Below are 23854 nucleotides of genomic sequence, written 5' to 3'. Positions count from 1 at the left end.
ACCCGGCCCGAGCAGGACCCGGCCAGGGCAGGACCCGGCCCCGAGCAGGACCCGGCCCCGAGCAGGACAGGGCTCCCCGCGGGGCTCGGCTGCAGCCTCGGGGCTGGATTTGGGGTGCAGGGTCAGGGATTTTTGGGGTGCAGGGCCAGGGGTGTTGGGGCGCAGGGGATTGGGGTACTCGAATCCTGGTGTGCAGGGGTGCAGGAGATTGGGGTACGCGGATCTGGGGGTGCAGGGGACTGGGGTACACGGATCCGGGGGCGCAGGGGACTGGGGTACACGGATCCAGGGGTGCAGGGGATTGGGGTACACGGATCCGGAGGTGCAGGGGATTGGGGTACACGGATCCGGGGGTGCAGGGGATTGGGGTACACGAATGCCAGGATGCTGGGGCGCAGGGGACTGGGGTACACGGATCCGGGGGCGCAGGGGATTGGGGTACACGGATCCGGGGGTGCAGAGGACTGGGGTACACGGATCCGGGGGCGCAGGGGACTGGGGTACACGGATCCGGGGGTGCAGAGGACTGGGGTACACGGATCCGGGGGTGCAGGGGCTCGGCTTGCGCGGCTGCCGGGACTCTGGGGGTTGCTCTGGGATGCCCGGGTCAGACCCGGGGCGCTCAGAGCCGCCCGGATCTCTGCCGGCCGCTGCCCCTCTGGCCGGAGCGCAGCGCGCCCCTCGCCATCCCCGCTCCGCCCCGCCGCGCCTCGGGGGCGGGCTGTGGGCGGTGGGCGGTGGGCGGCGGGAGGCGGGGGGCAGCCCCAGCCCAGGCCCTGGCCGCGGCCCCGGCCCTGGCCCCGGCCCCAGCCCCAGCCCCAGCCCGGCCCCAGCCCCCGCCGCCCGCCCGGGGCCGCCGCGCCGCCCCGCATTGTCCGGGCGGCAGCGCAGGATGCGGCGCCCTCACGGCCTCCCGGGCTGCGCTAAGGGCCCGCCGGCATGAGGAGGTGAGTGGGGATCCGGGGGGAACCGGGGGGATCCGGGGCGGCCCCGCCGAGCATCCCCGGGGCGCCGATCCCGCCCCGCCGCCGCCTCTTTGGGAGGAAAGCGCGGAGGGCTCGGGGAGGAACCCGAGCGCTGCCGGGGAACGGGGCAGCCCCGCTGCCTCGGCCTTGGGCCCTCCCCTCCATCCCTGCTTCCCCAGAAAGGTGCGGGAGCTGCGGGGGTGACATGCGGGGAGCGGGAGGTGTCGGCTGCGAGGGGAGCCGGGGCGCAGGGGCTGAGCTAATGCTGAGCCTAACCCTAAAAGAAGCCCCGAGGGTGCGCAGGGTGCTGTGGATTATCCATCTATCCATCCATCCATCCATCCGTCCGTCCGTCCGTCCATCCATCCATCCATCCATCCATCCATCATCCATCCCTCCCTCCTCCCTCCCTCGCCCCTGGAACAATGCCGGCTCCCGCACGTCAAGCGCACGCCGAGCGCTCGCCTTCAAAACACTCGCGGCGTTGAGGAGCTGAAGGCGATTTTGAAATGGAAGCTTTGCCTGAAATCTCCTTTTTTTTCCTTTTTTTTTTTTTTTTTTTTTTGAAAGTTGGCGGTTTTTTTTCACTCAGGGGAAAAGAACATCAGGAAGGGTTTAAAATCACTTCATGCTGCGTATTCCAGTTTAAATTCTCCTGGGTTTGGAGGCGCCATGTGCTGCTTCACATCACTCCTAGTTTTACTCCGGGATCCCAAAAATCACCATGATCACTGAACGCATCCTGGTTTTGTGTCAGATTTCGTGTGTGGAGCGGAATTTTGGGCAGAATTGGGTGTTTGATGAGGATTTGGCTCTGGGGGAGGGTGCGGGGCGCTCTGATGGCTCAGGATGGATTTCCTGATGGGAATTGATGAGGTTCCTCCCCATGTGGGTGCTCCGGCGCCTGTTTGCTCTCGAGGTGCTTCTGAATTAAACATTTCGCTGGGGGCCGAGGCCTGGCAGTTGTTTATCCCATTAAACATTTGTTTTAGCTCTCTCCAGCAGAAGTGTGTTGACATTTTCTCTTGGGGGACTGTCGGGATAATGAATGGCACGTACTGTATTGTGCTCGCTGGAAAGCCACGGGATCCTGCAATAACATAAACACCCAGGGCTGAATTCATCCCAGGGGAACGGGCTCCGTGTTTGCATCCACGCAGCTCTCATTTCCATTATGAAAATATTAATTACTTATAATTGTTATAAATACGGATATATTTATTTTATTGCTGACAGCTGCGGTTTGACTCCCTGCTCTGTGTTTTGGCAGTTTTGGGGAGGGGAAGGAGAGAGCCAGGTGGGTCCCCACAATTCCTGGAGTGGGGAATTGGGGAGCAGCCACAGCTCTGTCCCCTCATTCCTCTGGAGCAGGGAAGGGGAAACAGCCTCTGGCTGTCCCTGCTTGGAATTCCTGGAGCAGGGAAAGGTTTCAGCTCTCCCAGTTGGAAATTCCTGGAGCAAGGAAAGATTGGAATTCCTGGAGCAGGGAAAGGTTTCAGCTCCTCATTTGGGAATTCCTGGAGCAGGGAAGGGTTTCAACTCTTCCAGATGGGAATTCCTGGAGCAGGGAAGGGATTCAGCTCCTCATTTGGGAATTCCTGGAGCAGGGAAAGGTTGGAATTCCTGGAGCAGGGAAAGGTTTCAGCTCTTCATTTGGGAATTCCTGGAGCAGGAAAAAATTGGAATTCCTGGAGCAGGGAAAGGTTGGAATTCCTGGAGCAGGGAAAGGTGGTATCAGCTCTTCCCACTGGGGAATTCCTGGAGCAGGGAAGGATTTCAGCTCCCATTTGGGAATTCCTGGAGCAGGGAAAGGTTCTGTGCTCTCCTTTGTTCTCCCGCCGGCCCCGCTGCATTCTTCCCTTTTGCCATTATCATTTGGGTTAAACAGAGCATTGTGTACCATATGGATCATGTTAACAATTGCTTATCTGGAGCCGGTGTTTTCTCCTCTCTGCCTCCTCCCTCCTCCCCTCCCTCCTTCCCTTTCCCAGCCCTTTTTCCCCTCCTGGGGCTTTGGCAGCATCTTGGCTTTGGTTGTGCTGTGTCCTGTCAAAGTTCCTTATTTCCAGGGAAAATGTGGAATAAGCGCTGAGAAATCTCCAAGGCGTTTTCCCTGGATGCTGTGGGATGTGGGATTTGGTTGTTGAGGAGCCCAGGGATGAGCTCCCACCTGCTGCAGCTCCCTCTCTTTTCTTTATTTTATAACTGGGCTCTGACCTGGGGGTGCTTTGCCTTTCTCATGGCCTGACCCAGGCGGGGGCTGTGGTTTTCCCAAACCTCTGCTCCCAAAGCACCTGCAAAGCTGCCTGAAGGTTCTGAGCCCTCTCCCCACATCCAACCTCCACTCCCAGCAGCCACAGGAGGAGAAAACCCTAAAGGATTTGGATTTTTTTGGGTGAAAACAGAGTGGCCATGGTGTCACTCCATCCTCCTAGCTGAGGAGATATTCCTGAGGGCAGGAAAGTTCCCATTGCCGGATCAGGGAATAAAGCTCTCCCCGTTCCCAGTCCTGAAAACCAGTTTATCCCCACTGTGAGTTGGTTGCCCCAGCTCCTGGAATGTTGTTTTTTCCCTTTGGAATTGGCTTGGTCGTGTCGTGGGGGGGATTCTCTCCTTTCTTCAGAGTCCTGAGTGGGATCCTGGATCTTTCCCTGCCCCAGGAACGTCATCCTTGATGTGCACAGGGTGCTGGGGCTGCAGGAGCTGCAAGCCCTGCGAGTCCCGTGGAGCTCAGCTCTCACAGCAAAGTTTATTTTATTTATATTTATATTTATATTTATTTTACAGCTGAGGGTGCTGTAAAACCTCCCCTGGCCTTGTGTCCCAGCAGCAGCTGGAGTTGAGGGCACTTAAATTGTCCCCATGGCCCAGGGCCTGCCTGGGTCTCTTATCAGCAGCCCCAGATCTTTATGGTGGCCCTGATAAAGCCCCTGACAGAGAGCTGGAGGGTGCCAAGGAAGGTTTTTCCTCCTTGAGGAGGGCAAAGCAGAAATGTTTGGTTCATTCTGGTGGTGCCAGCATGCTGGTGGTGATGCCCTGGGGCTGCCATGCTGGGGGTGTCCCTGGAGCAGCATTTTGGGGTGTCCTGTGCAGGTGGTAATGTCAGAGTGTGCTCTGTGGGCAGGGTGTCAACCCTTTATCCCCGGGGTGGGCTGCTGGGGTGTCCTGCCTGGATCCAGATGTGGAGGTTTCCTCCCTGGTCAGGATGCTGAGATTTGCACCCTGGATCCAGATGTGGAGGTTTCCTCCCTGGTCAGGATGCTGAGATTTGCACCCTGGATCCAGATGTGGAGGTTTCCTCCCTGGTCAGGATGCTGGATCCTCTCCCTGGCATTAAATCGGTGCCTTTTGGGGCTACCTAAAACCAGAGAATTTAGGGAATAAAAAGCAGTTTATTTATATTTATTGAAGGGATTTCAGGTAGATTTTGGGCAGACAAAGCCCCAGAAAATTGACAACGGGGTCATGGGTTTTCACATTTTTGTAAGTTTGACCCATTTGTATATTTGGGTTAATGTTCCAATTACAGCTTCAGGTAATGATGGAATTTACCCCAAGTTTTCTGCCTCCAAATCACTTTTGTTCACATTTCTTTGAGGCAGTGAGGTGTCCTTGACCCCCAGCCTGGACAGGAATTGTTGTGTCTGCCCAAAATGTGAAGGCAGCAGCTCCCACTGCACATGGAGTTTGGAGTTATGCACTAAAGAGCTGCAGGATCACAAAAATATTAAAAATATAAAATCCAGATTCCCAAGGCATCAAAGCTCCCCATTTCCCAAGGACCTTTTTGGACACTTTTTGTGCATCCCTCCCACCAGAACATCCTTTTCCTCCTTTTGCAGAGAATCTGCAGAGCACTTAATTCTTACAACAAACCCCTGGCCAGGTAATAATTAGCATAGACTCCATGATTCACAGAATAATTAAGAATAATTAGCGTAATTAGAATAATTAGCAGACTACTGATCCACAGAAGGCTGATCAATAATAATCTTTTTCTTTATCTTAATCTTTATCTTTGCAATATCTTTTAGTATGTATTATATATACTATATTATATCAATATATCAAAATATAATATTTTATTAACCCATTGCTTTTTAATATCTTAGTCCTCTACAGGTTGAACTGCTTGCCCCTTTAATTAAAACACCATCATTGGCTAATTAAGAAGCCACCCTTAGGTAAATAAACCTCCATAATACATTCCTGTTCACAACAATAGGTGCAGCAAGACCAGAGTTATTTCTCATGCTTCCCTCTGATCCTCTCACGGAATTTTCCAGAAGGGTTCCTGCCTTGGTTGTGTTTCTGTGAGCGGCCAGGGCGCTGCTGCCCCAGCTCCGGGCTCTGCTGGCTGCTGCTGCAGCGGGGTAATGTGGCTGCAATGGGTGCTGAGGGGGCGGATGGCCGCAGAAATGGGTAATTAACGTAATTAAAGGCCAGGGCTGAGGCCACGTGTGACAGGGGGTGGAATGTGCTCTGAGGGGCTCGTCCTCCATGAGGTGCCAAGGAGGATGCCAAGGAAATTGAGTGTGTTCTGAGGGGCTCGTGCCTCCGCGAGGGTGCCCAGGAGGATTGCAAGGAGGTTGATGTGCTCTGAGGGGCTCGTCCCTTCATGAGGATGCCAAGGAGGGTGCCAAGGGGGTTGATGTGTTCTGAAGGGCTTATCCCTCCACGAGGATGCCAAGGAGGATGCCAAGGAGGTTGGGTGTGCTCTGGAGGGCTCGTCCCTCCACAAGGATGCCAAGCAAGGAGGTTGATGTGCTCTGAAGGGCTTGTCCCTCCATGAGGGTGCCCAGGAGGATGCCAAGGAGGTTGAGTGTGCTCTGAGGGGCTCGTCCCTCCCTCCACGAGGGTGCCAAGGGGATTGAGTGTGCTCTGAAGGATGCCAAGGAGGTTGGGTGTTCTCTGAAGGGCTCGTCCTTGGCACGAGGGTGCCCAGGAGGATGCCAAGGAGGTTGATGTGCTCTGAGGGGCTCATCCCTCCACGAGGGTGCCCAGGAGGATGCCAAGGAGGTTGATGTGCTCTGAGGGGCTCGTCCCTCCACGAGGGTGCCCAGGAGGGCTCTGCCCCTGCCTCCTTCCTTCCCCCTGAGCACAGCTGGGAAAAGCAGAAATGGTTGGTTCACTCCAGTGGTGCCAGCGTGGTGGTGATGCCCTGGGGCCTTGCCCTGGGTTGGGATAAAGGGTGGTGTCCCTGGAGCAGGATTTTGGGGTGTCCTCCCTAGACAAGATTTTGGGGTGTCCTCCTCAGAATGGATTTTGGGGTGTCTCCCTGGACCAGGATTTTGGGGTGTCCTCCCCAGATTGATGCCTTGAGAAGGCTGATTTAGAACAAAATAAAACAGAGTTAAAGAACAAAGTTCCAACCCTCTTCCTCAACATGATTACTTTTTAATGAGTGGCTGCCCAAAAGGGAGGAAAAGGAATATTTTCTGCTTTAGGATTGGCTCGAGATGTGCTCCTGGCACCAAATTTCTCCATTTCCCAGCAAAAATTTCCCCAGATTTCCCTAATCCTAATCCCAACCCCAAACTTTGCCGCCACGCTGCTTCCACCCTGTTATTCTTTAACATTTTCTGTTTTATTGGGCAGCAGCCTTGTGGTGTTTAAACCCCGTGATATAATATTTATATAAAAATATAATATAATATAATATAATATAATATAATATAATATAATATAATATAATATAATATAATATAATATAATAGTTTATGATAATATTTATATGATACAACATAATATATTTATGAGTATAAATATAATAATATACATTATAGTATATAATATAATGTATATATTATATATTATAATGTATATTATAATATTATATTTATACTAATAAATAGTATAAATATATTTATACTATTATACTGTATATATTCTATATATATAGATACACTATTATACTATTTAAACTAATATATATAGTATATATATTTATATATAAATAGTTTATATATAAATATATATAAACTATTTATATATATACACATATATAAATATATGTATAAATAGTTTATGTATATTTATATATAAACTATTTATATATATTTATATATAGAAATTATGTTTATAGTCATAATAGTATATATATTATATATACTGTATTATATCAATATATCAAAATATTTATTTAATTTATTTTATTTTATTCCATTTTATTCCATTTTATTTTCTTTTCTCATAATTTATTCCATTTTATTTTTCTCCCACCTTCCTTCTGTTGAACTCTAGACCAAAACTCCTCAAATCCACTTCTTGCCGCGCCTCCTCGTTACCAGCCCCCGGATTTTTCCCCCGTTTCCCTCAGCCCAGAATTCCCAGGCCGTGGATCCTTTCCCAGCGCTGTGTGGGTCTGTCCTGGCAGTGACAGATGGGCTGGGCTCAGCTGCTGCCAGGAAGGACAGATGGACAGCGGCCCAGCGGTCACTCGCTGCTGGCCAGCTGCTCTGCCCTTCATCTCTGAGTGACCAGAGTGACCGTGGAGCCCGGGATGGGCACAGCAGAGCCCTGTGCCACGTGTGCCCTGCTGGCAGTGCCACCCTGGGATGTCACCGCGGCTCCAAACACAAAAATCTTCTGGGGAAAATTCCGTGGTTGCCAAAGAACCCTGCCCAGATGGGATGGGGTGGAACCTCACAGCCTTGGCTGGTGCTGTGGTGACACCGGTGGGGTGTGACATCTCCGGTGTCCTGGGTGGGTTGTGACACCCTCGGTGTCACTGGTGGGTTGTGACGTCCCTGGTGTCATGGGTGGGTTGTGATATCTCAGGTGTCTTGGTCAGGTTGTGACATCCTTGGTGTCATGGTCAGGTTGTGACATCCCTGGTGTCATGGTCAGGTTGTGACATCCCTGGTGTCAGTCAGGTTGTTACAGTCCTGGTGTCATGGTCAGGTGTGACATCCTTGGTGCCACAGGTGGTTTGTGACACCTCTGTGGGTTTCATTTAACAGAACAACAGGACACACCCTTAAGCTGCACCACGGGAAGCTTCAGTTGGATATTAAGAGAAAGATTTTACTGAAAAAGTGATGAAGTTCTGGAATGGCTGCCCAGGGAGGTGGTGCAGTCACCATCCCTGGGTGTTCCAAACAAGCCTGGATGTGGCACTGGGTGTGCCAGGGTTGAGTTGAGCTGTCGGGGCTGGGTTGGACTCGATGGTCTTGAAGGTCTCTTCCAACCTGGTCATTCCGGGATTGTGCGACTCAGTGATTCTGGGATTCTGGGATTTGGTGATTTGGTGATTCTGTGCTCAGTGGGTTTTGGAAAAATCCTGAATCCTCCAAACTGGCAGCTCAGCAGAGGAGGAGCCAGCAGAGGCCAAACTGATGACCACAGAGCCTGGGTGACCACAGAGCTGCACATGACCAGAGCCATGGATGACCATGGAACTGTGGATGACCATGGGCCCTGGACCCATGGAGCAAGGCTGAGGGCAGCTGTGGATGACCACAGAGCTGTGGATGACCATGGACCCTGGATGACCATGAAGCTGTGGATGACCATGGACCCTGGATGACCCCAGAGCTCTGGCTTGGCAGCTCAGCCTGGCACCCAAGGGCTGGGATGCTCCTCGGGAATGCTCCAAGGATGCTCCTTGGACATGGACTGGCCAAAGGGATGAAACCCATCTGGATCACTCCCTCCAAGAGCCAGCCCCTCTTCCTGGGGCTCAGGGGAATTTGTGTGAATGTAAACCCCGCTTTTAGTGCATCCTCAGCCTGGATGTGAATTCGACTACATTTAAACCCCAGCTTTGGTGCATCCTCAGCCTCGATGTGTTTGCTCTTCTCTGTTTTTTTGCCCTCCAAACCCATTGGAGTCTCCTCTTGATCCCCCCAGGGGTATGGGGTCATCACAGCCATCTGCAGATGCTGCCTGGGAGTCTCTCCACTGGGATTTTTTCCCAAAATTTTTATGCCCCATGAGTGTGAGAATGTTCCACATGTGTGCAAACGTGGTGTGCCCTGCGCAAAGGTGCCCAGGACGAGCTGTCCCCTCTCCAACAAAGCCTCCCAGCTCCGTGATGCTGTCCTGCATCCCATGGCCTCGTGGCTGGAGCTTTTCCTGGAGTTGGGGGGAGGCAGAGCACCCCATCCTCAACCCCATCCCATCCCATCCCATCCCCATCCCATCCCATCCCATCCCATCCCATCCCATCCCATCCCATCCCATCCCATCCCATCCCCATCCCCACCCCATCCCCATCCCCATCCCCATTCCCATCCCATCCCCATCCCCATCCCATCCCATCCCATCCCATCCCCATCCCATCCCATCCCATCCCCATCCCCATCCCCATCCCATCCCCATCCCCATCCCCATTCCCATCCCCATCCCCATCCCATCCCATCCCCATCCCCATCCCCATCCCCATCCCATCCCCATCCCATCCCCATCCCATCCCATCCCATCCCATCCCATCCCCTCCCCATCCCCATCCCCATCCCATCCCCATCCCATCCCATCCCATCCCATCCCATCCCATCCCATCCCATCCCATCCCATCCCCATCCCATCCCATCCCCATCCCATCCCATCCCCACGCCGAGCCGTTGGACACCCTCAGCGGTGCGCCCGCTGCAAACCCCCCGAACAAAAGCCCAGTTCAGACTCGCTGCTGAATAGATTAACAAGATTTCCATAATTAGGGCGGGCGGGAACAATGGGATTCTCCCTGCCCAGCCCCCCTGGCCGCCTTTGTCTTGTGCTGGGGATAATGGGCAGCAGCGAGGGTGGGAACCGGCCCGGCCATTTGGTCACTGGACAGTAATTTTCTCACACTGCCAAGGGGAGCATTGAAACATCTGTCCCGCTCCGCCGCTCATTCACGTCCCATTTCAGCCCTGACAACTCCTCCCTGCCCGCCGCCCTCCCCCTCGCTGCGTTTTCCAGCTTTTTTCATGGATTTGGGGTTTTTTCTTCTCAGTCTTTTAAAGGGGGTTGTTGGCGCCTTGTGCCTGTGCATTCCTCCAAGTGATCCAGGATTGGGAATGGGGCAGGACGAGCTGTGCCCTTGTGGTGGGCTTCCAGCCACAGCCTCCTCCAGGCTTTTGGAGGAGCAATTCCATCCCTGGGTCCCACCTCTGGATGATTTTTTAGCAGTGGGGTTCATCACTGTCCCTGTCCCAAAAGCCTGGGAATGCCCCTGGGATTTGTTGGCCAGGAGTGGTCGCACACCTCTCCTGGTGTCCCCAAATCCCTGAGCACTCAGCAGCCTGACATTTCTGGGGGGGACAGAAGCAGCAGCAGCACTCTGCACCCGCTGAGCGAGGATGGAAACTCCCAGTGTTTAAATTCCTTTAAAAAATTAAAATATCAAGGAAAATGCCTTATTCGTCACATGAATCATCATTCTTATTTATCACAGAACCAGCCAAATGCTCATTTTTCACTTTAGAGCTCCTGGGCAGCTCCAGGAGGGTTCCCTGTGCCTTTATCCATCAGGAGCACTTTGACAAATCCTGCTTAGCCTGACAATGGTCTCATCCCTTCATTATTGGTGACAACAATAATTTCGGGGGTACTGGCGGGGTCCTTGTGCTGCACTCCCTCCCTGCCCACAGCCCTCCAGCCACTCTGCACAATCAGATTATGTATTGGACTCGGTGATCTCGAAGGTCCTCGCTGATGGTCCTGTGGATATCCAGAGTGAGCTGGAGCGGGTGTTCCCAGCCCGGGGGTGTGGTGGGGTGAGGACAGGGGGATCTGGGGACATTCCATGCACGGCTCCCGTTCCACTGCTCTCACCTGCGCTGTCCCGTGCCCGCAGGTCTGTCGAAGATGCACTGGTCACCAGAGCATGCCCAGTCCCTGAACCAGTGGCCGGAGCAGCACCTGGACGTCTCCTCCACGACCTCCTCGCCGGCCCACAAGACCGAGCTGTACCCCAGCGCCCGCCAGCGCTTCAACTACGCCTGGGCCAACGACGACATCTCGGCGCTGACGGCCTCCAACCTGCTCAAGAGGTACGCCGAGAAGTACTCGGGGGTGCTGGACGCGCCCTACGAGCGCCCGGCCCTCGGCGCCTACGGGGATGGCGCCTTCGGCCCCGTTAACGGGCAGAAGGGCGACGGGGAGCCCTGGCCAGGGGCGCACGGCTCGGATGGCACCTACCCGCTGACGCCCATCCACGACGGCCTGGCCGGTGCCAAGGGCGTGGTGCCGCCCGCAGTCCCTGCCGGCAGCGGGGCCATCGGGCTGGGGGGCTCCCCGGTGGTGTCGGCGAACCTCAGCGACCCCGTGTACCCCGGGAACTCCTGTGGGGCGGCTGCCGCCGGCTCCGGGGCACTCGGGGCGTCCCAGGAGTACCCCTCAGGCTATGGGGGCACCTACTTGCCCTCTGGCTACTGTGCCCAGCCAGCGGCAGCGCTGCCCCCGCCGCACCCTCCCGGCCTCCACAGCTCAGGGCTCCTGCAGCCTCCGCACCCCTCGCCCGCCCTGGTGCCCGGCTACGGCTCCTCGGGCCCCATGTACAACTATGCCAGCAGCAGCTACCCGCCACAGCCGGGCTACGGGGGCATCCACCCGCCCCACCCCTCCGCCTCCTACCTGCCCTCGGGCATCGCCGCGCCCACCCCCATCCCGGCCCCGCCGCCCTCCGCCCGCCCGCCGGGGGTCCCTGCCTATGGCTACCAGGGCGCTGGGCTGGGCGCCCTGGCCGTGCCGCCCCTGGGCACCGAGGCGGCGGGCACGCTGAAGAGGAAGGCGTTCGACATCGGCGGGGAGGACGACGGCGAGGGCAGGTACAGGAAATACAGCTACGAGCAGCCAAAGTCCCCCTACCCCCTGTCGGACAACGGCGAGTGCCGGGGCAACGGCTTCGGCAGCAGCGGCGAGTCCCCCCAGGTGCCCTTCAAGCCCGGGAAGCGGCCGGCGGGAGCTGGGAGCGCCGAAGAGCACAAGTACGGCGGGCAGCAGATGAAGGGGATGGTGTCACCATCCTACGGTGCCAGGGACACCCCCCTGCGGCCGGCGGAGCCCTTCGAGAAGTTCAGCCCCCCCCTCGCCAACGGGGAGCGGGCGGCCGAGCCGGGACCCCCCTTCCCGCTGCGGCCGCCCCCCAAAGCGCTGGTGTTCGGCGGTTCCCCGCTGGAGGAGCAGCCCAAGAACATCGACCCGCTGCTCCTGGAGCTGGTCAACGCCAAGGTGGTGGAGCGGGGCCCGCCGGTGCAGTGGTCGGACGTTGCCGGGCAGGTGTCGGTGAAGGCGGCCATCGAGGAGGAGCTGCTGTGGCCCATCCTGCGGCCTGGCTCCTACAGCGGCGCCAGCCACCCGCTGCGCACCCTGCTGCTCTTCGGGCCCCGCGGCACCGGCAAGGCGCTGCTGAGCCGCTGCATCTCCACGCAGCTGGGCTCCACCCTGCTGCGGCTCAGCGGCGCCGCGCTGCTGTCCACCTGGAAGGCCGAGGCCGAGAAGATCCTCCAGACCGTGTTCTTCGTGGCCAGCTGCCGGCAGCCCTCCGTGGTGCTCATCACCGAGGCCGAGTCCCTGCTGGCGGCGCGGGCGGGCGAGGACGGCGGCCAAGCGAGCAACCTCAAATCCCAGCTGCTCTCCTACCTGGACAACGTGGCTACCTCATCGGAGCACGGCGTGGTGGTCATCGGCACCACGGCGCGGCCCGGCAGCATGGACGAGGCGTCGCACCGGCGCTTCGGCACGCGGCTCTACGTGGCGCCGCCGGATGGCGAGGCGCGGCGCCACATCCTGCGCCAGGCGCTGGCGCGGCAGAGCTGCTGCCTGAGCGAGCGCGAGCTGGCGGCCCTGGCGCAGCGCACCGAGAGCTTCTCGGGCGCCGAGCTGCTGCGGCTGTGCCAGCACGCCGGGGCCGCCGCGCGCCGCGCCGCGCCGGGGCCCCCGGCCTCCTACCAGGAGCTGGAGAAGGCCCTGTGCAAGGTGCGGCCTGCCCTGTCCCAGAAGGAGCTGGACTTGTTCCTCGAGTGGGATAAGATGTACGGCACCAGGCACTGATGGAGTCGGACCCTGGGGCTGTGGGGATGGACCCCAAAGCTGCAGGGACGGACCCCAAGGCCACAGGGACAGACCCCAAAGCTGCAGGGACAGACCTCAAGGCCACAGCAATGGACCCCAAGGCCACAGGGACGGACCCCAAGGTCACAGGGATGGACCCCAAGGCTTCAAGGACAGACCCCAAGACCACAGGGATGGACCCCAAAGCTGCAGGGATGGACCCCAAGACCACAGGGATGGACCCCAAGGTCAGGGGGGCAGACCCTGAGGCCGTGGGGGCAGATCCCAAAGCCATAGGATGGACCCCAAGGCTGTGGGACAGACCCTAAGGCCACAGGGATGGACCCCAAGGCTGCAGGGATGGACCCCCAAGGTCAGAGGGACAGACTCCCAAGGTCACAGGGACAGACCCCAAGGCTGTAGGGATGCACCCCAGTGTCAGAGGGATGGACCCCAAGTCTGCAGGGACGGACCCCAAAGCCACAGGGACAGACCCCAAAGCCATGGGATGGACCTCAAGGCCATGGGGACAGATCCCAAGGCCATGGGGACAGACCCTGTGGCCACAAGGATGAACCCCAAGGTCAGAGGGATGGACCCCCAAGACCACAGGGATGGACCCCAAGGTCAGAGGGATGGACCCCAAGGTCAGGGGGACAGACCCTGAGGCAGTGAGGACAGACCCCAAAGCCATGGGACGGAGCCCAAGGCTGTGGCACAGACCCCAAAGCCACAGGGACAGATTTGGGACATGGATTGGGGTCCCTGGGGGCTCTGGGTCTCTCAGTGGGGTTGGATCCCCCCTCACATCCCTCACCTCTCCCCTTTGGGACCCCCAGGATTTCCCCCACGGGGCAGCCTCGCCCACCGCTCAGGATAAGCTATTTATTGTTCTTTATTGTTCTCCCGACCCTCCGTGCCTGCAGCGGGGCTGGAGGGTCCCGACATCGCATTCAGGAGCTCCCCGCCCGCCCCAAAAGCTTTATTGCCATTTGTTTTAAAATTGATTTTATTATTCCCAACAGAAATACCTCGGGTGTCCTCGGAGCCCCTTCTCACCTTGATCAGGGAAAGGGGGAGATGCCCAAAAACCAGGGAATTTCACCCCAAAACCAGGGAATTTCACCCCAAAACAAGGAGGTTGCACCCCAAACAATGGGTTACACCCCAAACCAATGTGTTACACCCCAAAACCAATGGGTTACACCCCAAAACCAGGAGGTTTTGGAGTAAAATGCTGTAGATTGTTGAATATCCTAGACTTGGGTTTTTATTTTTGTAAGGTCTGTAGTGTTTTTTGTTTGTTTGCTTGTTTTCTTTTTTAACTACTCAGGAAAAGAATTACCTCAGAAAAAAACTAAAGAATGTTTTTTTAAAAACACTTTTTATCTTCTCAGAAAAGGAAAAAAGGAGATTTTTTTAAGGAGTTTTCCCACCTGGGACAAAGCTGCCTCCTGCATTTGCTTCCAAAGGGGGTGAAGAAAGGAAGAAATAAAAGGAGAAATAAACTTGAAGCTGTTACAAAGATGAAATTTGAATGTATTTCAGGTGCTTTCCACATATATAATGCCATAATTTTATTTGAGATTTTGTTTAACATCGTTTTTCGTAGCGTTTGGTGGAGTTTCGTGTCTTCAATGGAAAGTTTAGTGCTGTAGCTTGGGAGCTGTCGCTGGCACCACTTTTTGGAGCAAATTGGGCAAATCCCCCCCTTTCCCCCCAAAAACAAGCCCAGCAGGGCTGAGTGAGGGGCTTTGCACAGAGCATGAACCCCCAGCCCATCCACGAACCCTTTTTATTGGGGATTTCCCCATTAAAAAAAATATTTTTAATTATTTTTAGTGCTCTAAAGGCCTCCCCTTAGAGCAGCCCCCCAAACCTCAGGGTCTGCCAGGTTTTTCCCCAATTTTTCCCAATTTTCCCAATTTCTTATTGCATCCAGGGCATTACCTTTTGCCTCCCACCTCCAAAAAGTCGTGCTGGATTCCTGAAGACTTATTATTATTATTATTATTATTATCCTGTTTGTACACTCTCTGTAACCATTTCTACCTCATTTTGCAACATGTTTGTACATGAAAGTATTTAATTCATGTCTTATTGATGTCTGAGACAGACAAGCTCTAGGGCTGGGATGGTCTACCTCAAGAAATGCTGTATTTTAAAATGAAAAAAAAAAGTAAAAAAAAAAAAAAGTATTACACAGTATTAAAGAGATTACCTGAACGACTGCTGTCCTTGGGGTGCTGTGGGGGGCTCATGGAGGGAGGTCCAGCCGGGTTTTGGGACCCCAGAAAGGGTTGGGGGTGATGGGGAAGGGTGGGCAGGGGTCCAGGGGGGCAGTTGGGAGTTTTTCATGAGGGAAATCCAGGGAGATCCAGGGAAATCACAGTTTGTCATCAGGGAAATCCAGAGAAATTGCAGTTTTTTATCAGGGAAATCCAGGGAAATCCAGGGAGATCCAGGGAAATCACAGTTTGCCATCAAGGAAATCCAGGGAAATTGCAGTTTGTCGTCAAGAAAATTCAGGTAAGCCAGGGAAACCCAGGGAGAGCCAGTGAAATTCGGGGAATTCGCGTTTTGCCGCCTCCCCCGTTCCAAGGCGGCGCCTCGGGGCTGCGGTGCCACCTCGCGGTTCCTCTCCCCGGTCCCACCGGGGCCACCTCGGCTCTGCTCGGTCCCTTTGGGGTGGGACAGGGCCAGGAAGGTCCCGGGGGGCTTCGGGCGCTGCTTTCCCCTCTTTGGGGGCGCGGGAGGAGGGTGGGGACCCCTCTGGGGCAGAATCGTCCCCATCCCGCCGCTCCAGGGTGGCGCCGGTGGCTGCTGGGTGGGTTTGGTTTATTTTGGGTGATTCCTGCCGGAGATGGGGGGACACCAGACCCAGAGCCCGGCTCGGTTCGGTCCCACGGATGAAGGGCAGGATGCCCCAGGGGGAGGAGGATTTGGGACAGACGGACAGATGTCGCTGCCAGAGGTGAAAATGACCCAGAGCTCCTCCAGGCCAGCACAGCAGCGCTTTGGTCGGTCCCCATGTCCCTACAGGGCCAGATTTGGGAACGCCAGGCACCAAGTTTGGGAATGACAGGCACCAAATTTGGGGATTTGGGAATGCCAGGCACCAAATTTGGCGATGACGGGCACCAAATTTGGGGGTTTGGGAATGCCAGGCACCAAATTTGGGAATTAGGGAATGCCAGGCACCAAATTAGGGAATTTGGGAATGCCAGGCACCAAATTTGGGGATTAGGGAATGCCGGGCACCAAATTAGGGAATGCCAGGCACCAAATTTGGGGATTTGGGAATGCCAGGAGGGCTGCCAGGCTGGAGGGACAGGTGCCACCGCCGTGGGGTGTGACACGGGACAACGGGCCCAGCACAGGGACTCACCCCGGAGCCGCTCTGTGAGGTCAGGGCGTTCCACGCTCCTGGCACACCCCGATGCCCGGGGTGCCACCACGCTGGCACCAGACGATGCTGGCACCGCTGGTCCTTGTCCTGCTCCTGCTGGCGCCGCGGGGCCGCGCCGATGACACGGTGGCCGCCTCGGTGGGCAGGCACAGCATGGGCCGCATCGCCGAGCTCCTGGCCAGCTCCGAGTGCCACCAGCTGCAGGCCGAGCTCAACAGCCTCGAGGAGGAGCCGGGCACCCCCGAGCTGGAGGGGCCGGGGGGTCCCGAGGAGGACGAGGAGGAGGAGGAGGAGGAGGAGAAGCCGGTCCGCCTCCGCAGGGGCCGCCGCAGCGCCCGGGGATGCTCGGAGGGGCTGCGCCGCTGGTTGGCGACCGCAGGAGAAGCGACCACCTGGGACCGCCTGGTCCGCGCCCTGCATCACATCGGCCGCTCGGACATCGCCCGGGAGCTGGGCAAGAACCTGAACCAGGACCGGAGCCTGGAGCTGCGCAGGAACGTGGAGGGCTACCGGCGGAGCGTGCAGCACCTGAGCTCGGCGCAGCTGCAGCCCGCGGGGCCGCGGGGCCGCAGGGCTCCCCTGGCCGGGGCTCTGCTCTTCCAGCGCCGCCGGCCCCCCCGCTACCGCCGCGCCCTCCTGGGCTGGCTCCGCCCGCTGCTCCTGGGGGTCCTGGGAGCCTTCGTGAGCTCCGTGCTCCTCACGGGCACCGCCATGTATTTCTGCCACTGGAGGCGGCTGCTGGGCGCCTGATGGTGGCGTGGCACCAACTGGAGATGCCGGAGGGGAAACCGGACCCAGTAAAGCCTCATGGAGGGGTTGGCATCCAGAAATGGGCTCTGTGTGTTCTCCTGGGCAACGAGGGGCCTGTCCTGGGCTCATCCAGGATGAGGAGACCACCAGGCCCCACCAGCAACTCCAGCTGGAGATGTCTCTGTCTGTCCCCAGGTGCCAGAGCTCACTGCGCTGGCGTGGCACCGCCAGGAGCTGATGGAGGGAAAACCGGACCCAGTAAAGCCTCGTGGGGGAATTGGCATCCAGAAATGGGCTCTGTGTGTTCTCCTGGGCAATGAGGGGCCTGTCCTGGGCTCAGCCAGGATGAGGAGACCACCAGACACCCTCAGCTGGAGATGTCCCTGTCTGTCCCCAGGTGCCAGAGCTCCCTGTGCTGGCGTGGCACAAACTGGAGATGCTGGAGGGAAAACCAGACCCAGTAAAGCCTCATGGAGGGGTTGGCATCCAGAAATGGGCTCTGTGTGTTCTCCTGGGCAATGAGGGGCCTGTCCTGGGCTCATCCAGGGTGAGGTGACCATGCCACCATCAGCTGCTGGGCTGGAGGTGTCCCTGTATGTCCCCAGGTGCCAGAGCTCCCTGTGGCAGGGCTGGGGCTCCCTCGGCTGTGCCCTCACTGGGTCCCCCCCTTACAGGAGCCTCCAGGGCTCCTGAGTGCTTGGAGGAGCCAAAATTCCCCAATTCCAGGTGAAAAAAGAGCACTGGGATTCTCTGCTGGGTCATCAGGCCGAGCCAGTGCCTGGGGTTAATTGTTTGTGGGTTAATTGTGGTTAATTGTGACACCCCTGACCTGACCAAGGGCTGTGGCAGAGGTTTTGTGCTGGCTGGGGACATTTGGGATAAGAGCTGTCCTGAACCAGAGGTGTGGGGGCTCTGGGTTTGTCCCTTTCTGTGGGTTTGGGTTTGTCCCTTTCTGTGGGTTTGGGTTTTTCTCTTTTTTTGGCCGTGCCACAGCACAGCAAGGAGCTCGAGGAGCTGCTGAGTGCCAGGGCTGGAGGGAGAAGAGGATGATGATGATTTCTGTGCACATTCTGTGTTAACACTCTAAAATACTCTAAATGCTCTAAAAGGTCAATTGAGCCAGGATTCTGTGGATGTGCTCAGAGCCAACAGGGCAAATAGAACAAGGCTTTTCTTCCAAATTTAAAATCGAAATTGGGAAAACTTTGGGTGATCACCATCTCCTGTTCATGCCAAAGGGCAGCAGGGGGTGTTGGTTATGCTCCCCGTAACCACAGGGCTGCTCCAGGTTCCAAATTTCCCTGGAATAAAAAGGGAAAGGAGCTGCAGGAATGGGGCAATGCAGGGGTGCTCGTGGCAGACGCGTCTCCTGAAGCTGCACTGCCCAAAGCAGGAGCCAGAACACGCTGGGACGGGGCTGGGACGGGCTCTGTGTTGTGCCTGGAGGGGTTTCAAAGCTGTGACTCCCCCAGATAATTCCTGTCACCCCCCCAGATTATCCCTGGGGTCTCCCTCAGGGCAGGGAGAACATTTCAGAGCAGCCCCACTTTGCAAAGCCACCCCAGGATCCGTCTGAGCGGAGGAATTTTGGGCAGCGAGGGGAACAGAAGGACAGGGCAGGCAGGAGAAGTTGTTAAAACAAGATGGACATACCTCTTTATTGCAAATTCCAAAGTAAAAAGATGTACAGTACAAAGGAACTCAAAAGTTCAGCCACGGAACTCCCAGCCCGTCCCTCCAGCGCCTTCCTCCACCCTCCCCCGGCTCCATCCTCCTCCTCTCCCCGGGTAAAACACAACCGAGAGGAAAAGCAGGGCGGGAGGGGAGCGGCAGCAGCGCTGCCGGGGGAGAGGCGGCCCCACAGCCCCAGAGCTGCCCAGGGTGTGGGGCTGTCGCAGCAGCACCGCGGGCACCCCTGGGTGCCCCCACAGCTCTGGGACCCTTGGTGCAGCACGCTGGGGGTCTCGGGAAGCCTCACAACACCCCTGTGAGGTAGGGAATGAGCCAGCACAGCCACGGGTGGGGACAGCTGGGGACCCTCCATCCCAGTTAAACCAGTGGGACCAGGGCGTGTGTGTGTGTGTGTGACACGGGGAGGTGCAGGACGGCACAACCACGCTCTGCCTTGGCTTGGACCGGCCTCAACCGAGCAGCAAAACTCCACAAATCTGTTCAACAGACTGCACCAGAACTCGTAATTGTGTTTCCTATGAAAAATAACCCCGAAGTGACCAAAAACTGAAATACCAGAAGCAATTCCAAGGTGGGCATTCAGCTCTGGGCTCGATCTGCCCTTGGTGAGGCTCGTGCCCAGCTCAGCCCTTCTGGCCAGGAGTGGGGTGGGATGGGGGGCAGGGGGTGCTGGGGGGCAGGTGAGGTCACCTGTGGGCACCCCCAGCCCAGGTGAGGGCCCTTGAGCAGCACTGAGAGCTGAGCCAGGCCCGGGGTGGGGAATGGGCTGGGGGTCGGGTGTGGGGGCACTGAGGGGCAGCAGGAGCCCCCAGAGCAGGGGTGGGAGAGCTGGGGGGCAGCAGGAACCCCCAGGGCAGGGGTGGGAGAGTTGGGGGGCAGCAGGAGCCCCCAGAGCAGGGGTGGGGGAGTTGGGGGGCAGCAGGAGCCCCCAGAGCAGGGGTGGGAGAGTTGGGGGGCAGCAGGAGCCCCCAGAGCAGCCCCTGCAGAGCTGCTGCCCCCCAGTCCCCTGGGGAGGGGCATTTGGGGCCTTTCTTGGGGGTTTTTAGGGCAAAGGATGGGGGCTGCAGGTTACAGGTGAGGGGTTAGGGATGAGTTATAGGATATGGGGTTACAGGTGAGGGGTTATAGGACGAGGTGTTGTAGGATGGAGGGGTAAAGGTGAGGGGTTACAGGTGAGGGGATGCAGGATGAGGGGTTCAGGTGAGCAGTTACAGGTTGAGCCATCACAGAACAACATCCTGTCCTGCCTGGGGCTCCATCCTCACCTGCCTGGAGCCCCCATCCTCTCCTCACCTTCCTGGGGCTCCATCCTCACCTGCCTGGAGCCCCCATCCTCTCCTCACCTGCCTGGGGCTCCATCCTCACCTGCTTGGGGTCCTCACCTGCCTGGAATCCCCATCCTCACCTTCCTGGGGCTCCATCCTCACCTGCCTGGGCTCACCTTCTTGGGGCTCCATCCTCACCTGCCTGGGCTCCTCACCTGCCTGGAATCCCCATCCTCACCTGCCTGGAGCCCCCATCCTCTCCTCACCTTCTTGGGGCTCCATCCTCACCTGCCTGGAGTCCTCACCTGCCTCAAAGGGAGCCCCAGGCAGGTACCAACCCCACAGTCCCAGCAGGGCTGAGCCACCTCACACCTTTATCACAAAAATCCTTCCAAGATCTCCTCCTGCCCCCTTCAACACCCAGAACCTTCCAACAGCTCCTCCTGCCCCTCGCTCTGCTCCCCAAACCACCCCAAAACGCCTCTGGGGGAGCCCAGAGGGGCAGGAAAAGGGGTGAGAATAACTGGGACACCACGACAACCTTCCCTTGTACCGTGAAAAGGGAAATTTATTTCATTTATTTCAGTTTATTTCATTTGCTTTTGGCTTATAGTAATTGTCAGTCATGTTGGGTAAGACCGGTATGAGCCACCATGCAATCTCTAATACACTAATCTTCACTATTGAGCTTGTTGGCTTGTTGTTTTTTTTTTTTTTTAATTTTATTTTTGCAGCAGAAAAATCATTCAAACTCAGGTGTGGCCTCTAGGGAACGCCATGGGGTTACCTGAATTTATTTATTTTATTTTTTTTTCCAACATTGGCTTCTATATTTTCAGAAAAGGTGAAGAGGAAAGTGAATAAAGCAGCTTGGGCTGGCATTTCATTAACTCCACGCTTTTGGAGTCAACAAAATTAACCCAAATTAACCCAAAAGGGAGGATTTTAGAGCCGGGGGAGGGAAGGGAACTCCTTGGTGTGGTTGTGAGTTTTGGCTACACCTTCCTAACAACACCACCCCCCTTATTTGCTCCCAAAACCCTGAATCCAGAACGGGAATTCTGTGAATAACGTCAGAATTTGGAGATTTGGGTGGGACAAATCCCTGAGGCTCTTTGCCCAAAATTTCCTCCAACTTTGGCTTCACCCAGCAAGACCCAACTCAGACATCTGCCCTAGGGAGGAAACCCAAGGAGAAAAACATCCCCAAATTCCTTTTTTTGAGCAGAACCAACTGCAGCCAACAAGAACCTCCTCCCTCCCCTTCCTGCTGACAAAACATTACAAAAAATAATATATATACAGAGTTTGGAGGGAGTTTTTTATTTGAAAGTCATTGAGCAGCTTCATGAGTTGCCAGCACAAACGCCAACGCACCGAGCGTCACCTACAGGATTCAGCCCAGCCTGGGAACAATTATGAAATTCAGCCAAATCTTGCATAGAAGTGGTCGACTTATTGCACATTGGAACCCAAAAATAGACACTTTTTGCTGCTGCAAATACCACTTGCAATAAAGCTTTTGTTAAAATCTATTTTGAGGGGGTTAGGTTCTCATTTGGATTTTTTTTTTTTTTTTGTTGCTGTGGGTTTTGGTTTTATTTTTCCTTTGGGGGACATTTCCTGGCTATCTAAAATCTAAGGACAACAGAAAAATCTTAAAAAAATAAAAATAACCATGGACAATGGCATAAGCCAGAAGCCATTCTATAATTTTTTTTTTGTAGTTCTTTGTATTTACAAAAAGGCATGCCAATAAAATAAAATGATATATTACAGTATTTATAATATTCTCTTAAAAAGTTCAACCACACTTTTCAGCTATTTTTTTTTCCTTTTTTTTTCATGGTTTTTTTTTTGTGCTGTTTACAACATAGCCTGTACATATGTATGTAGATTTTTGTTGTCGTTGTTTCTTTGTGATTATCTTTATTATTTTACATCCTGGGAGCAACGGGGGCAGGACAGGTCCCTGCAGTGGGGCAGAGCTGCCCCGAGGATGCCAAGGTGGCACAGATGGCTGCTGGATGGCTTCCTGCTTGGGTTTGGGTCATTTTGGGTGATTCCTGGCGTTTTCTGGGATTATGCAAACTGAGATTCATCCTCCCGCCAAGCTCTGCTGTGTTGGGGTGGTTTTTTCCCCCCCTACTTTGGGTACCCTTATTTTGGATGTCACCCCTGCAGTGACCAGCCCCCTCCCCGGTGCCACCACGCTGAAGGGACACCCCAACCTGAGTGGGGCTGGGCTGGGGACACCCCGAGAGGGTGAGGAAACAGAAAACAGCCCGGACATGGCTCGTGATGCTCCTTGTGCTGCAGTGAGACAGCCCAGAGGCGCCCCAGGTACCCCCAGAGGCGCCCCAGGTACCCCCAGAGGTGCCCCCAGGTACCCCCAGAGGTGCCCCAGGTACCCCCAGGTACCCCCAGAGGTGCCCCAGGTACCCCCAGGAACCCCCAGAGGTGCCCCAGGTACCCCCAGAGGTGCCCCCAGGTACCCCCAGAGGTGCCCCCAGGAACCCCCAGAGGTGCCCCCAGGGGCAGCTGTGGGGAATGGGGGGAGGTGAAGGCACCTGGCCCCTCCTGGGCTGGAGACCCCAAACCCCTCCTGGCCCCAGCCCAGCACCCCCTGGTCCAGCTCTGCACCCCCCGAGCAGGAGCCACCACGGGACAACCAAGGGTTGGGTCCTGACCCCAAATGTGGCTCCTGACCCCAAGGGCTGGTCCCAACCCCAAAGGTGACTCCTGACCCCAAATGTGGGTCCCAACCCTAAATGTGGGTCCTGACCCCAAAGATGACTCCCAATCCCAAAGGTGACTCCTGACCTCAAGGGTTGGGTCCAACCCCAAGGGTGACTCCTGACCCCAAAGGTTGGTCCCGACCCCAAATGTGGGTCCCGACCCCAAATGTGGGTCCCGACCCCGACTCCCCACCCCACCCTCCACCCCAGAGTGCTGTGGGTGAGCTCCCCAGATTCCTACCAGCAGAGGTAACGTGCTGCTTTTCTTTTTGTTGTTTCTTAAACATTTATCTCTACCAAAAGAAGTGTCTACGCTGCAGGATGGAGGAGGCTGAAGGATAATTAATTAACATTAATTAATGCTAAATATTGCAGGATACAACTGACCTTGCTGGCTGGTTGAAGCCCTAGGTTTTGGATTTACAGTGACATGGATAACAAGCCATTCCCAGATTTATCCTCTCCCCTTTGGTGAGGTCCAGAGCAGCATTTTGGAATTTTTGTTCTGTTTCAGTGTGCAAAAAACCATGGCTGTATGGAAAAGAAAGTCAAAGTTGTTAAACAGACACACACAATTCATTCACCTGCTTGTTCTCTTGGGGGATATTTTGTGGTTTTAGAGTTACACTGAGGTTTTGTTGGGTTATTTTTTTTTTTGTTGCTGTTGTTTTTTCTTCTACTGGCAGGTTTATGGAAGATTCTCTATGAACTGGGAGTACTGGTGCCGGGCAGGAGCATCACTAAGGTTTCTCTCCAAAATCTCCAAAATACAGTGTGCGGTAGATACTCAGTGGAGTGCCTCGAATTTATGGCTTAACACACCTCTGTGGACAGGTGACAGCGTGTCCCCTGGTTGTGGTTCCTCATGCATGGTCCCTGGTCATGCCATCATGCAAAAATCTGCAAAAATCTGCAAAAATCGCTTCTAGGCGTTAACGAGCACTTTGATTTTATTTTTGGGGGGGGATCAGCCCGAGCTGGCTCCAGGCTGAAGGTACCCGACTGCCCCATCTCCCAAACCAAGTAAAGCCCATGGAGAAAGTAGAATGCAAATAA

At 55.7% G+C, this 23854-nt stretch overlaps 1 protein-coding gene and 1 long non-coding RNA gene across 3 annotated transcripts; one reads left to right on the top strand and one right to left on the bottom strand.

Moving 5' to 3' along the window:
• Window positions 1-916: 916 nt before the first annotated feature.
• Window positions 917-15048, top strand: FIGNL2 (fidgetin like 2). Of its 2 annotated transcripts, XR_009115678.1 has the most exons (3): window positions 917-947; window positions 10747-13527; window positions 13571-15048. XR_009115678.1 is itself a non-coding variant. In XM_058042070.1 (2 exons), exon 2 carries the CDS (start codon window positions 10758-10760, stop codon window positions 12942-12944), a length of 2187 nt encoding a protein of 728 aa, XP_057898053.1. In that variant the 5' UTR covers window positions 917-947; window positions 10747-10757; the 3' UTR covers window positions 12945-15048. The 2 variants fall into 2 exon arrangements, 1 of the variants encoding a protein (XP_057898053.1); XM_058042070.1 differs by having other exon boundaries at window positions 10747-15048.
• A 3681-nt stretch (window positions 15049-18729) lies between these two features.
• Window positions 18730-22468, bottom strand: LOC131094462 (uncharacterized). The gene is made up of 2 exons (XR_009115677.1): window positions 20259-22468; window positions 18730-20060 (listed from the first exon to the last, which is right to left on the bottom strand). It is a non-coding gene; the product is annotated as an uncharacterized LOC131094462 (long non-coding RNA).
• Between the last annotated feature and the right edge of the window lie 1386 nt (window positions 22469-23854).

The sequence above is a fragment of the Melospiza georgiana genome, chromosome 29 (genome assembly GCF_028018845.1).
Source record: "Melospiza georgiana isolate bMelGeo1 chromosome 29, bMelGeo1.pri, whole genome shotgun sequence".
Lineage (NCBI taxonomy): Eukaryota > Metazoa > Chordata > Aves > Passeriformes > Passerellidae > Melospiza > Melospiza georgiana.
Note: the sequence above shows the minus strand (reverse complement) of the source record. Positions and strands in the feature narration are given on the sequence as shown.